The sequence below is a fragment of the Eriocheir sinensis genome, chromosome 3 (assembly GCF_024679095.1).
Source record: "Eriocheir sinensis breed Jianghai 21 chromosome 3, ASM2467909v1, whole genome shotgun sequence".
Classification (NCBI taxonomy): Eukaryota; Metazoa; Arthropoda; class Malacostraca; order Decapoda; family Varunidae; genus Eriocheir; species Eriocheir sinensis.
This window is the reverse complement of record NC_066511.1, coordinates 18,874,191-18,888,438: the sequence shown is the minus strand read 5'-3', so window position 1 is coordinate 18,888,438 and position 14,248 is coordinate 18,874,191. Positions and strand designations below refer to the sequence as shown.

The following is a 14,248-nucleotide window of genomic DNA, read 5'->3' as shown; positions in this document are numbered from 1 at the left end:
TCCTCATGTCTATCCAATGCTTCCACTTTCATGTCCATCCAGCACCACCACCACTCTCCCCTCCACCCACAAATTCCACCCACCACCTCCACCTCTTTCCCTTCACCCCCATCCCAACCCTCCACCTGTCCCCCCTCCACCCATAACCTCCACCCGATCCAACGCCTCCACCTCACTCTCTTCCACCCACAAACCCCACGCACACCACCTCCACCTCTTTCTCTTCAGCCCCATCCCAAGCCTCCACCTGTCCCCCTTCCACCCATAACCTCCACCTGATGTGTTGTTTCCCTTCCATTCACAGTCCCCACTTAACTATGTTCTCTAAAGCATTGGTGTTTCTGACTTTAGTGGATGACGTTGTTATTTTCGTTCTCCTCCGCTTCTAACCTGGCTTCAGTTACTTATTCTTCGCGCGATGTAAACAGAAGAAAATTTGGATATCTTTTCACATGTATTTCCTGTTCTGCTCTGTGTCCCTCTTCTCCTCCCCCTCCATTCAAAATAATTTACGTGACCTTTATGTGTGTATCACTTTAAATATGCTCCCGCTTCCTCTACGTAAAAAAAAAAGATGACCTTACATTTTACGCCGTTTTTTATCTCCTTCCCCTCACCCTCTTAGCACCGTGATAGTAGACTAAGCATGGGGGTGGGGGCACAACTTCCCTCTGGAGCAGGTCAGACCCAGCCAGCAGGTGTATACATTCGCTCCATTAACCTGTGATAACACGACCCAGATCCCACTTCGTTCCCATCCCCGTGCCCGACTCACTTTTTCATTTTTTCTTTCCACTTTTACACTTTCTTTCCACTGAAAACCCGGGTCTGGGCTCCCTCCGACCGAGGCGGGATAAACTGTAAACTTGAAATATTCAATATATGAATTAATATATGTAGAGTCGAATACAGTATATATAAAACTGATAAAATCATATATGCCTAAGAATATATTTAGGGTTTAACGCCGTGCCCAACAGCCTCCAAAGTGTGTGCTTCACTGTTTTGACCATCTCGTCGAACTGCTCTTGAAGTTGTCTTGTGAACTGTTTAACATGTTTTTGGGTGACTGACCACATTCCTTCAGAAGCAATGCAAGGACACTCAAGAACAGTATTTCCCTAATGGATCAACGAGTGTCCACAACGATAAATCCTCGTGGACAACCAAGTAAGAGGACGCCGGATTTCAGCTCTCACACGTGTTTGTACGCCTCGCCTGCCACGGTAACTGAATTAGAAAACTCTATATATATAGGAACTACTATCACAACTTATTAAACTAGCTTCATTAAATTACCACCGGGGAAGATGAGTAAATTGCTGTATATAAGGGGGGAAATGTCCAGAGGGGAAAATGTCCATATGTCCAGCGGAGAAATGTTAGGGGGAATAAGGTCATGGGGAGAAAATGTACTAGCCTCATAAAACTACATCTGGAAATACCCACAGCCTTAACAAAAGCCTTATATCCAATGTGGAGTGTAAGACCCGAAATGTTTGAGTATGGTAGAGTATGGGCCATGGAGGTGAGCGACTCCCTCCTCACATCTCTTGGGCAAAGGTGAGCGTGGCGCTGCCTGAGGATAAGACGCGGCACTGTGCCCTGCTGTCAGCGGAGGGGAGGGAGAGGCGGTAGAGGAGGGGCGAAGTGAGGAGAGGAGGAGGAGGGTTAGAGGGGGATGGGAGAAGGGGCTCACGGTATCCTCAATTGCAGGCACTGGGAACATGTGTGTGTGTGTGTGTGTGTGTGTGTGTGTGTGTGTGAAAGTAAGAGAGAGAGAGAGAGAGAGAGAGAGAGAAAGAGAAACAAACAGGGGCCCGGATCCAAAGCGGTGGTTGTTACATCGGTTGCTATTAATAACAACAACCCGTCACCTGAGCAGCCGACACTACAGACGCGAGAGAGCAGTATCCTGACCTGGTGATGAACTGATTGACGTGTTGTTTAGTGCAGCTTTTCTTCTTTACAACTCTCTTCTCTCTTCCGAAATTGACCTCTCTTCTCGCCACTCATTCCTTCTTTTTTTTTATAGGGGCATCGCCAAGCGGACTTTTTTGTTGTTTTACGTTTTTTGCCATTGAGTTTTCTCCCTTTCTGTAATAAGAAAAATGCGTAACAAAAACTTTAAGGCTTTGAAAAATGAATGGCAGCAGCAGCCTGGAATGAAGCTAGGTCGTTAAGGGGTTTGGACAGTATAGGGATGAACGTAAGTAGAAAGTCGAATGCAGCGGGGCCGTGGGAGAAGGGGAGGCATACAGTTACCAAGTTCAGAAGAGCAGTCAGCATGAAAATATCGATAGAAGATAGAAAGAGAGGCAACATGGCGGCGGAATTTAAGAGGTATAAGACTTTCAGTAAGAGGAGGAGAACTGATGAGACGAAGAGCCTTAAGGTAAATCAGATGAAATCACTGTGACCTCTGCTTGGCTAAACCGGAAAAAAGTGTTAACGAGGGGTCAGGCTTTAAGGTCACGTTTAATTATATCCTCTCCACACCCACTCCTTACCTCGCCTTGCCCACCTTTGCCACCAGTACGCTACTCTTCCTTCTCCCTTTAGGATCTGAAAAACAGCCTTCACACCCCGGCCACACCTGTTGTTTGCCACACCCGCTGCTCCGCCATCCCCACCCCCCACACAGCTTAAATAATTCTCTTACACATCACGCCCACCTCCTCCATCCTTATGTGTGTGTGTGTGTGTGGGTGGGTGGGTGGGTGGGTGTGGGTGTACATATCTTTCCCACAATAAAGGAGGTGTTTCAAGAGCATAGATATTCTTCAAGCATGCTCTTTCAACAACACTCCCATAACCATCTCTAGCTGCGTTCTGTATTCAACTGGTTTTGCTCCGTGTAGTCTTAAGCATGTAAGTTTTCCTCGTCAAATATCAACAAGTCAGCTCTGATGCACGGGTGGTCGTACATACTCAAGGCATCCCGCATAATTTCGTGAGTGTTTGCTGGAATAAATGTAATTCGCAGAGGTGGAGGTGAATGATATGAAATGTTACTATGTGAAAAAATCTGTTGATATTTGATAATCTACACAATTACTTATACCTATACATATATTTGTATGCTTGTCTTTCTGTTCATCATCCGTGTATTTTTATGTGTATGTACTTGAATAAAAATGCCTACTTCTTGTATATAGATAGATAGATGGACAAATAGACAAATAGATAGATGGATAGATAGATAGATAAATAGATAGCTATAGACAGATAGAGAGAGAGAGACAAAGATAGATAGAAACAAAAATATTCTATAAGCTATATCCTAACTTTGCTCACCGGTCTGCATTAGTGAAGTAGTTATTATGCTCTCTCTCTCTCTCTCTCTCTCTCTCTCTCTCTCTCTCTCTCTCTCTCTCTCTCTCTCTCTCTCTCTCTCTCTCTCTCTCTCTCTCTCTCTCTCTCTCTCTCTCTCTCTCTCTCTCTCTCTCTCTCTCTCTCTCTCTCATGTTTTTGCTCTTTTTACCGTCCCCACTTTTCTCATTCCCATCACGGTTCCTCGCCCTTCTTCCCATGCTCTCTCCTCTCTCTCCCACGTTACTCCCTCTTTCCCTCTCTCTCCCGTGTTTCTTTTCCCCTTCTCTCCCTTTCTCTCTCGTGTTTCTTTTTATCTTCTCTCCCTCTCTTTCCCATGTTTCTTTTCCCCTTCTTTCCCTCCCCGTGTTTTTTTTTTTTTTTCACTTCCTTAGTTTTCCCTCCCTGTGTTTGTCCAAGGCCAGCGATGTTTTTGCCTATACGAGTTTTTAACGGAGACACACACACACACCACACACACACGCACACACACACACACGCACACACACTTCCTTTTCTGCGCACAACAAGCGTTTCCACGGACCCACCCCGCCTCCCCCAACACTGATCTCACTCACCCCTTTCATTCTTCTCCTCCTCCAGGTAACCTCATCACCATCATTGCGCTGAGTCGGAACCGGAAGCTGCGACTCCACGCCACCACAGCCTTCGTCATCAGCCTCTGCGTGTCAGACCTCCTTTTCTGCTCCATCAACCTGCCCCTCACGGCCTCCAGGTAAGTACTGGGTGATTGACGTTGCGTGGCGAGGTGAAATTGATTGGCCATTGGATTGAACACTGGGAGTCATAATTGGTCTGCTCGCCGTAAGGTGTGTAGATGTATTTTATTAACACCAGAATTTTTAATATCTCTTAACTCCAAGAGGCAGAGAAGTGACAGCTTTTCTTTACTGTCACTTTGCAAGGAGAATTTGACATTGTTTGCCATAGCAATGTGAGATAATGAAAGACATATTCATATCCATAGGATTTGTACACACTTGGGCATAATGAAGCTCTTTTCATCATGTTATAAGAAAGAAACCCTCACTATGGAAATGATTATTCTGCAAGTATGAACAGTAGGGTAAAGTTCCTGCGATATTATCGTTTTCCAAGTCTACTCAGACTTGTAAAACAATCATATCGCATGTCTTTTGCTCTACCGTTCATACCTAGAGTAGACTTGTAAAACGATAATATCGCAAGTACCTTGTTCTACCATTCATACTTACTTGCAGAATAATTATTTACGTAAGGAGTGTTTCTTCCTTATTACATGATGAAAATAGGAGGAGGAGGAGAAGGAGGACGAGGACGAAGAGGAAGCAGTAGTAGCAGTTGTCTTTATTGATGTCATTGTTGCAGTAGTAATGAAATAAGAAGTAAAACCAAAAAAGAAACCATACACACACACACACACACACACACACACACACACACACACACACACACACACACACACACACACACACACACACACACACACATGGACTGCTTGCTTTACCTTATCCACCCTTACCCACTTCACCATAATCATACCCGTTAAGTGATCGCCAGGAACACGACACGTAACACTGACGACACTATTCTTCTCTTTCCCTCCCCGGTGGCACCCTTCAGGTACATCCACGAGGCCTGGGTGCTCGGGGATGCCCTCTGCAGCGTGTTCCCGTTCTTCTTCTACGGCAACGTGGCCACCTCGCTGCTCAACATGGTGGCCATCACTGTCAACAGGTGTGTACAGGTGTCCGGGGTGTACGGGAAGGATTTCATTAAGGGACAATAGGTGAGCGTGGGCGTGGGTGTGGGTGGGGTGTGTGGGGATGTAGTTGTGTGCGTGTGTGGGTGGTAGAGAGAGAGAGAGAGAGAGAGAGAGAGAGAGAGAGAGAGAGAGAGAGAGAGAGAGAGAGAGAGAGAGAGAGAGAGAGAGAGAGAGAGAGAGAGAGAGAGAGAGACAGACAGACAGACAGACGGACAGACTTAGTAATATGACAGACTAGCAGATAGACAGACATAGACAGACAAAATTAATGTAGTAATATGAAAGACAACCAGATAAAAAAAATAAAGTTCAATGACAGACTCTCACCTTACAAACAGACAAACAGACAGACAGACACGAATACAAGAAATCTACGCACAGAGAACACGTCCATACAGTTGCTCAAGAAAAATTGCAATGGGACTCGAACCTTTGACAGCATACCGAGTGAGGGTGAGCCGGGTGAGGTGACGGGAGAGGGAGGAGGTGTTAGGGGAGAGGGAGGAGGCGATAGGGGTGAGAGGAGAGAGGGAGGGGGTACCAAGGGAGAGGAAGGAGGGTGTCAGGGGAGGGGGAAGGGTACCAGGAGGGTATCAGGGAGAGAGGTAGGGGGGTATCAAGGGAGAGGAAGGAGGGTGCCAGGGAGGGGGAAAGGGAGAGGAGGGTATTAGGGAGAGAGGTAGGGGGGTATCAAGGGAGAGGAAGGAGGGTGCCAGGAAGGGGGAAAGGGAGAGGAGGGTATTAGGGAGAGAGGTAGGGGGGTATCAAGGGAGAGGAAGGAGGGTGTCAGGGGAGGGCGGGAGGGAGAGGAGGGTATCAGGGAGAGAGGTGGGGGTATCAAGGGAGAGGAAGGAGGGTGTCACGGATGGGGAGAGGGAGAGGAGGGTATCAGGGAGAGAGGTGGGGGGTGTCAGGGGAGGGGGGAAGGGTGCCAGGAGGGTAGGAGGCGGAGGGGGGCATTGCGTAAGGTGTAGGAGGCCGCGGCACGTGCCAGTAGCTGCAGGCTGGCACGTATCCTACAGCTGTTCCCTGACGCGGTGTGTCTTCCCTCAATCCCATGCTCTCCCTCCTCATATCTCGTTCACCCTCTTACTTCATCCCTTTGTCTCTCTAATCCGTGTCCTCCTCCACCTTATCCCGCTCTAGGTAACATTCCCGTCGCCCTCCACCTGCAGTTTCCATCCCCTCCACCCCTTATTACCTCCATGCCCTCCACTCTCCTGTTTTATTTTATCTAAGTCTTTTCCTCCCCATATATATATATACTTCATCTTTCTCTTTAGTTAACGTTCTCATGACCTATCACACCTCCCCCTCCACCCATCCTCTAATGATCTAATCCTTCCTCATTCTTCATCTCTAAATGTCATCACCCATCACAATTTCTCCCGTCCCGTCCATTTTCTAATCCTCCCTGTTGCTAATCCTTCTTCATCTTACCGCTTTCTTCATCTCTCTAAATATCATTACAAATCACAACTTCTCCCTTCCACCCCCTTACTCCATTTTCTAATCCTTCTTCATCTTACCGCTTTCCTCATCTCTCTAAATGTCATCACCCATCACAACTTCTCCCTTCCACCCCCTTACTCCATTTTCTAATCCTCCCTCCTGCTAATCCTTCTTCATCTTACCGCTTTCCTCATCCTCTCTCATCTTCTGGTTCAGGTACATCCTCATCGCCCACCACGGCCTCTACGACCGCGTGTATCGCCAACACTTCATCTACCTCATGATCGCCTTGATTTGGCTCTTCTCCTTCGGCATGATGGTCCCGCCGCTCTTCGGGCTGTGGGGTCGCCTAGGCCTCGACCCGCCCTCCTTCTCCTGCACCATCCTCAAGGAAAAGGGATCCTCGCCCAAGAAGTTCCTGTTCATCTTCGGCTTTATGCTTCCCATGATCGCCATTATCGTCTGCTACTCTGCCATTTATTACAAGGTATGGAGTCTTACTACTCTACCTGTACCTACTCTTACTCTGCCTACTCTACCTATCTACCCTACCTACTCTACCTACTCTTACTGTACCTACTCTACCTACGCTACCTACTCTTCCTACTCTACTTACTTTCTTACCTACTCTACCTACCTACTCTACTTACTTTACCTACTCTTACTGTACCTCTTCTACCTACTCAACTCTCCTACTGTCATCTATCATAAGGTATCGAGTCGTGTTTATTCCTTGCTGAGTGCGTCGGAAGGAGTGGATGGCTGGAGTGTCTCGTATACGTGGTGTTGTATGTTATAGAGAGTTTGGTAATAGGAGTGAAAGATGAGTGTGAGGTGAGGTGAGTGAGTGAGGGTGATGGTTTTTTTTTTTTTTTTTTTTTTTTTTTAAAGCAAAAGGAGACAGCACAAGGCCACAAAAAAAGGAAACAACGATGAAAAAAAAGCCCGCTGCTCCCTGCTCCTGTTGCTTGTATACTTTTATTTTATTTTATTGTCTTGTGTTGGGTCGTATTCTAGGTGTGTGTTATGTGTGCTGACGATGGAGTGAGTTTTCTTTATTTCTTTATTTATTTATTCATTTATTTCATGATTTTATTTATTTCGTTGCCGCTAACAGAGGGATAAAGTATATGAATTACACAGCCTACAGAGAGAGAGAGAGAGAGAGAGAGAGAGAGAGAGAGAGAGAGAGAGAGAGAGAATATTCACACCCTCACGCCCCTCTTCCCCCTTCTTCAGGTTAGGCAGTCCCGGCGTAACGTTGCAGCCCACGCCAACAGCTGCGGCCCCGCCCCCTCCACGGCGCAGCTCTCCCGCAAGGAGGACATGCGCCTCACCAGGATGATGCTCACCATCTTCCTCTGCTTCATGGTCTCCTTCCTCCCCCTCATGATCGTCAATGTCGCCGATGATGATGTAAGTATGCACCGATGTCGTGATGCTCGTTGACGTCGTATAGTTGTCTTCTTCGTCGTCATCTCCTCCTCCTACCCTCACTTCTCCTCCTCCTCTTCCTCCTACCCTTGCTTCTCTTCTTCCTCCTCCTCCTCCTCATCTTCCTCCTACCTTTGCTTCTTGTCCTCCTCCTCCTCCTACTACTACTACCCTTGCTTCTCGTCCTCCTCCTTCTCCTCCTCCTACTCCTACTAATATTACTCTTACTCCTCGTCCTTCTCCTCCTCCTACCCTTGCTTCTCCTCCTCCTCCTCCTACCCTTACTCCTCTTCCTCCTCTCCCTCGTCCTCCTCCTCCTCCTACCCTTACTCCTCGTCCTCCTCTTCCTCGTCCTCTTCCTCCTCCTCCTCCTCCTCCTACCCTTACTCCTCGTCCTCCTCCTCCTAATCTTCTTCCCCTTCCCCTTCCTCATAACCAACTGCAAAATTAGCGCAAAGCAGTTACGGAGTTCATTTAAAGTTTCATTGATCATCACTCTTGGCGAATAAATTTATCATTCCCGTTTCTTGGTTACAACATTGGATCACGTGTCAATTCGCCCAATAAATCGACTCTACTGACTAAACCTCTAAAGCTGGTGGCCTTATATATTATAACAACAGGCTTTCCGCTATACCTGCTCATCCGTGTTTCCTCCTCCTCCTCCTCCTCCGCATCATCATCACAAGCTGCTAGAATAAAAGAAGAAAGATTGCGGCTGTTGTATTGTTTTTTTTCTTTCGTGTTTGTCAATCACGTTGTCTCTTTGGCATACAAAAGGAATTAGAGCCAGAGTCACCCGGACCTCCCGACCAGCCAACGCCTGCTATGTATGCAGTCTCAGGCGCCTCACCGAAGATTGGCAGCAAGCATCCCCCTGCCACCTGTCACAATCTTACTTATCCTGACTTATAGCCGGACACAGCCTTGTACAACTGCGCTCAGAGACAGCCAGACTTTTCTTATTCAAGCTGTAACCCTGTTTATACCACACCCCATCTAATATTCCCTAATGGTCTGTTATCGCAAAGACATCCTACAACGCTTGCTACGAATTTGCAGCCATTGATGTAATAGGCCCGTATTTTTTGCGGATTTTCTTGGGGGGGCTAGAGGGCATCATAGGTTTGTGAGTTGGTGGGGAGGGGGAAAGCGAAGCAAGCATGCATAGGTGGTGATTTTTTTTTTTTTTAAGCATTTTTAGGGGAATTTTAAGGCCGATATAGAAAACATTGGGGGGGGCTATATCCCTCAGAAATTACGGCCCTCTAGGCAGATGGTGCAGAGGTATTCATCATCCCTCATAACTGTGTAACTCTGGAGGACTTTACCAAGATAAAATTTATTACATCAGATATTTCAATTACTCCTGTCCTGTGTCTTGCTTGCAGACTCAGAGGCAAAAAAGATGGAAATAAGTGTGAGATTTCAAAGGATTATTTATCTCCTCCTTACTAATGCTGCCCATTTCTTAAGCTGAGACCTTTCTTAAATTGGTTTAGCTCTGCAGGCAAATTAGAATAAAGACAGCTTAATTAGCCATATGGTATAAGTTCAAAGCTATGATATCCTTAATTCTGTGAACAACTAAACCCAGTCACATACTTGTATAATTAATTCAGCCTAAATTCATTGAACTCATTATTCTTATCCAGCTAAAATTAACCCTCACTTGCAGTTCTCACCATTGTCCAGGCCATCACAAGTACTGCCCTGGCTAGGAGAGGATCTTCAAAGTTCCTTCAATCGATCCATGTCCTTTTTTTTTTTTTTTTTCATGTGTGTGTGTGTGTGTGTGTGTGTGTGTGTGTGTGTGTGTGTGTGTGTGTGTGTGTGCATCTTTGCGTGTGCTAGGTTTACTATACAAGATCCTTATAAGCATCTTCACCCCCCCAGTCACACACCTTTACACTCTCATTCCACCTGCAAGCACCAGTGAACTTAATCTTGTTGTCTTCCTCCGGCAGGTTCGCGTCCCATCCATCCATGTGTTGGCCTCGGTGCTCGCCTGGGCCTCTGCTGTCGTCAACCCCTTTGTGTACGCTGTCACCAACCGCCAGTATCGAGCTGCCTATCGGAAGTTATTTTGTGGCCATCGGAATAAGCCAGGCCGCAGCTCCAACTCCCACTCCAAGAGCAACTCCTCACGGACCTTCGTCACCGAGTTCCAATATCACGCATCCTCTGGCCACGTCACCAGCCCCGTCCTGGTCCCCAACCCCACGGCAGATGCTTGAGTTGCATTCACTGCCTCGTGCCAATGCCTCCACTCCGGCTCTCAACCATCACCAGGGGTCTCCTGCCCTTCTGCCATCCAACTCAGCCACCCAAAACTCTCCAAGGGTTGCCTCCTCCCCCGGCACCTCTGCTCGGCCACTCGTCTTGCTAAGGTCCCCAAAACCTGAGTCGAAGTCACATCCATCCTCCTCAGCACCTGACCCAGGACTACCTCCACTCACCCTCTCAGAGTCTTCATCTACACTCTCCAGCTCAAGGGAATCATTGCCACCTCTCCTTCCTGCCAGTCACAGGCTCTCTACCTCTCTTTTCATCACATTTGCTAAAATTGAAATAATGCCCGTCTCCAATAATTCCTCCCTGAACCTGTCCCTTAGTGAGTCTAGAAATTAATGTTGTTCCATTCATTCCTACCATGAAAGTTCTTGGGGCACATATCTTAACCTCCAAGAAATGCTATTTGAACCACCTTACATATGCTGGGTTTTTTTATATAATCTAGAACCTTCCTCTCTATTAGCTTCATGTGCTTCACTTTCTATTACTGAACTTCATCGCCCAGTACCAAGAAACCCACACTAGGAAACATATGGCAGATGATGAAGACTAAGAGAGAGCAACATTCTTCTCCTCAAGTGGGGTCAGAGTGTGAGGGAGGGAGTCATTCCAAAACGGGTGGTTCTCAGTTGGTCCATCACAGCATTACAGCCTCAGTGATCCTGCCCTACATGGGATGTGTCAACAAGGGCAAGGGTTCATGTGTGAGGGAATAGTAGCGGCCTTGCCTTGGAGTGGCTGAAACCTCCAACTCTGCAAACTCTTTATTGAAAAAAGAAAAAAGAATACTTAGTTCAAAGTGTAATGTGCAGATAGTAGTAATGTCCATAGTAGTGACAGTACATGTGTGTGTGCGTGTGTTTGTAAAAATAGCTGGTAGTACTGAAATAAGACATGAATGTGGAACGTAGAGTGTGGTCAGCATTTCACAAAAACTGGAAACCTATTGTATGTATTAAAGGTGCTCCATGGTGTGTGTATGTGTCTGTAGGTGTGTGTGTGTGTGTGTGTGTCTGTGTGTCGCTTATATACCCTCTTGCCAGCCAATACACTACTATGCTCAGACACTGATCATTTTGTTGGGTGCTCGTAACAGACAGACAAACCAGTGACAGATGAGCAACACACACAAACTCAGTGAAACTCCTCTGATTTGGGTGAGAAAAAAGTACAACAGTGACTATATTGCAAGTGTTGGTAAAAGGAAAGCGATGGGAACCTATATGACCCATGCACTTATTACAAATATGGGAAGGGGAAGGTGCACGCCACTTACCCACACCTGCAAACTGCCCCCACTACACTACTGTGTTCGTCCATATTTGTGCATTCTTTGATACTCAGTCGGCCTTGCTTACCTCAGAGATCATGTACTAATATGTAACCACTCCCACCCCTACGTCAGAAAGAAATGGCCTTATAAATGTATGCTTTGTGTGTGTGTGTGTGTGTGTGTGTGTGTTTCAAATATTCTCCCAGTATTACCGTAGCTTTAGCAATTGTATGTGCCAGTGACTGTCGAGACGGTGACATCTTGTGCTGTCGGTGAGGGGTGAACAAGCTCGTTTCTTTGGTGGATAAGGGAAACAGAGAAGTGGTGAGAGGGCCGCAGAGAATTCAAAGAAGGAATGAAGGGCTTGTCATATTATAGTATACTTCATGACTGTTCTCTGCTTCCACCCATACCTCTCCCTACGCCACCTCTTCCAGTGCCAGCAGAACCACTATGCTAGCGTAGTTTTCAGTTATACTTTTAAGGTAAAGCTATTTATACCTAGATATTTTCTTATGTAAATTAATTAAAGGCCAGAATGTACAGGAGTGTGCCATAGCTTATTTTAACTTTACTCCCAATAGAAATTTAATGATTTTATTGTAGGTGTAGGAATGCATAGCTCACGACTTACTAGCATTCTTTTGTTAGAAGCTAGATTGTTAGTTAGCAGGAGGCTAATGGACATTACATTTCAGTGGTCATCCTAATCACAAACTGGAGTAAGCTTTATTATATACTTAATTTCAGTCATTACAGTCACATGGGCTTTGCTTTCTTTTTTTTCATTCATTGTTGATATGCCATGCAATATCTTAGACTTTTTAATTGTGTTGACAAATTAGATAACAGTTTTTTATCGCCTATGCTAAAAAAAAAAATTATAAGCTTTCCAAGTGTAATTTTATTGGCTTGCAGAAGACATTGTGTAAGCTCTGTATAATTTCTTATTTGCAGTTTTTCACAGTCACATGGACTTAATTTGCTTCTTTCATTCGCTGTTGATATTCCATGCAATATCTTTACTTTTTCAAGAGGTTAAATGACTTGAGTTATTTATTGCCTGTGCTTTTTTGTTGTTGTTGTCTGCACCTCTCCTACATGGCATCAAAATGTAATAGAAAGTTGATATATGGATGAGACACAGGAACACTACAGCCAGTCATTCATTACTGTGTTCATGGGGGTTAGTTACACACCTCCCACTCCCCATGATGAACCTCACAGGGGGAGGCCGTGTGTGTAATGGATTGATTAATGGACGGTGCTATCAAAGGGTCATCATGTATGGCCCTCCACATCAGTGTATATTATTTTGTAGTGTATAGAGTATAGTTAGTATAGTAGTTGTATAGAGCATTGCCTGAGACACCACTGTATGTATGTAGGACTTTTGTATGGGAACTATTCACTCTGGTAATGACAAGACTCCCACAGCCAAAGTAATTATGGATAAAAATCAATAAGAATAGTAAAGTGGGCATCAAAAAGGTTTATTGACTAGCGTTTGTCTAGGTCTAGGAACTCAGAATTTTGTTTCCTCATTGTAATTTGGCGCTGTAAATAGGTGTTCAAGAAGATGGCTAGTATGGTGTTAATGTAATCGTCATTGTCCCTTGAGCTCTTGTATTTAGCATCGAAATTACTGTATTTGGTAGCTATAGTGATAACATTTACTCAGTTATGGATCAAAATCCCTCACAGACATGTATAATAAACCCACCTTGCTTCGGGACAGCCTACAAAACAAATAACTACTATAATCATGGCCTAGTCGTTTATGTCAGAATGCTAAGGTTTTGCAATATTTCATTTAGACATCTACGGTTCATTCCGGTCATTCCATATGAAATAAATAATTCATATAATGATTTTGGTCTTGTTTCGATACCCCGTTGAGAGCCAAGACATCAGATGCTGACTTCCTGAGAGCAACGACGAAGACTGATTCAAGACCACGACCTTTTGCTTCTTGGAGGTGGTCAAGGCAGGAGTCATTACTGTGTGTGTGCTTGTTAGTAATATAAAGAAGCTGCCGAGAGACGCACGACGACGCAGGGTCATCGCGGGAGACTCCGGCGGTCTTCATAACCACCACGTGAAGGTAGACAGACATTCGTATCACCTGTGTTGTTTTGTGGATGAAATGCTTATACTTCAGTTTAACTCTAGCTGGCTTGAGGAGGCTGTGGCCCTTTATATAGTCTAGCTGGAGTAATTGTAAACGTTAAGCTACTAGTCCATTTTTAGGGAACACATGAAGAACTATTGACAAACATAAAAGAAAAGGAAATACATAGAGGAAAGGAAAATATATTTTAATGATTTAAAAGTTTATATTTAAAGAGCTGTCAAATGACGCTTGTGTTGCCTGAGTTGCCAGACACTACAATGCTTTAATAGCCTATTGAGTATTGACTATTGACCATACATAAAGCTGTCGAGATCTAGATTTATAGATTATTTTTGTCTCCAGCGGTGGCTTAAGGGTTGTAGTAGAATATTTCAATGGGTAAATGAAGGAGTGTAGTGAGGTTGAGGGAGAAATTTAAGTGATTGTTCAACTTTTGGGTTTTTGTTCACTGACAGCGTACCACCTGAGGCCATCCTTTGGTCTCGCTTCGGTTGGGTTCATATTTTTCGTGGGAGTGACTGATTGCGTACATATTTTTATTAGGTATCAGTTTTATTTACACGGCGGTGGGAAGGATGGATCA

The 14,248-nt window shown here is 45.3% G+C and overlaps 2 protein-coding genes across 3 annotated transcripts in view; both read left to right on the top strand.

Moving 5' to 3' along the window:
- The window catches only part of LOC127006058 (protein trapped in endoderm-1-like), a 44,204-nt gene extending 31,353 nt beyond the window's left edge, over nt 1-12,851 (top strand). The window contains exons 2-6 of the mRNA XM_050875521.1: nt 3,916-4,048; nt 4,936-5,049; nt 6,746-7,016; nt 7,769-7,945; nt 9,931-12,851. Of these exons, the coding sequence (XP_050731478.1) occupies nt 3,916-4,048; nt 4,936-5,049; nt 6,746-7,016; nt 7,769-7,945; nt 9,931-10,200 (965 nt within the window). The 3' untranslated portion in view covers nt 10,201-12,851. The remainder of the gene's footprint in view (nt 1-3,915; nt 4,049-4,935; nt 5,050-6,745; nt 7,017-7,768; nt 7,946-9,930) is intronic.
- Nucleotides 12,852-13,498: 647 nt separating this feature from the next.
- The window catches only part of LOC127005955 (claspin-like), a 55,048-nt gene continuing 54,298 nt past the window's right edge, over nt 13,499-14,248 (top strand). For both annotated transcript variants that reach the window (XM_050875442.1, XM_050875416.1), the window contains exon 1: nt 13,499-13,635. The gene's annotated coding sequence lies outside the window, so the exon portion shown is untranslated. The remainder of the gene's footprint in view (nt 13,636-14,248) is intronic.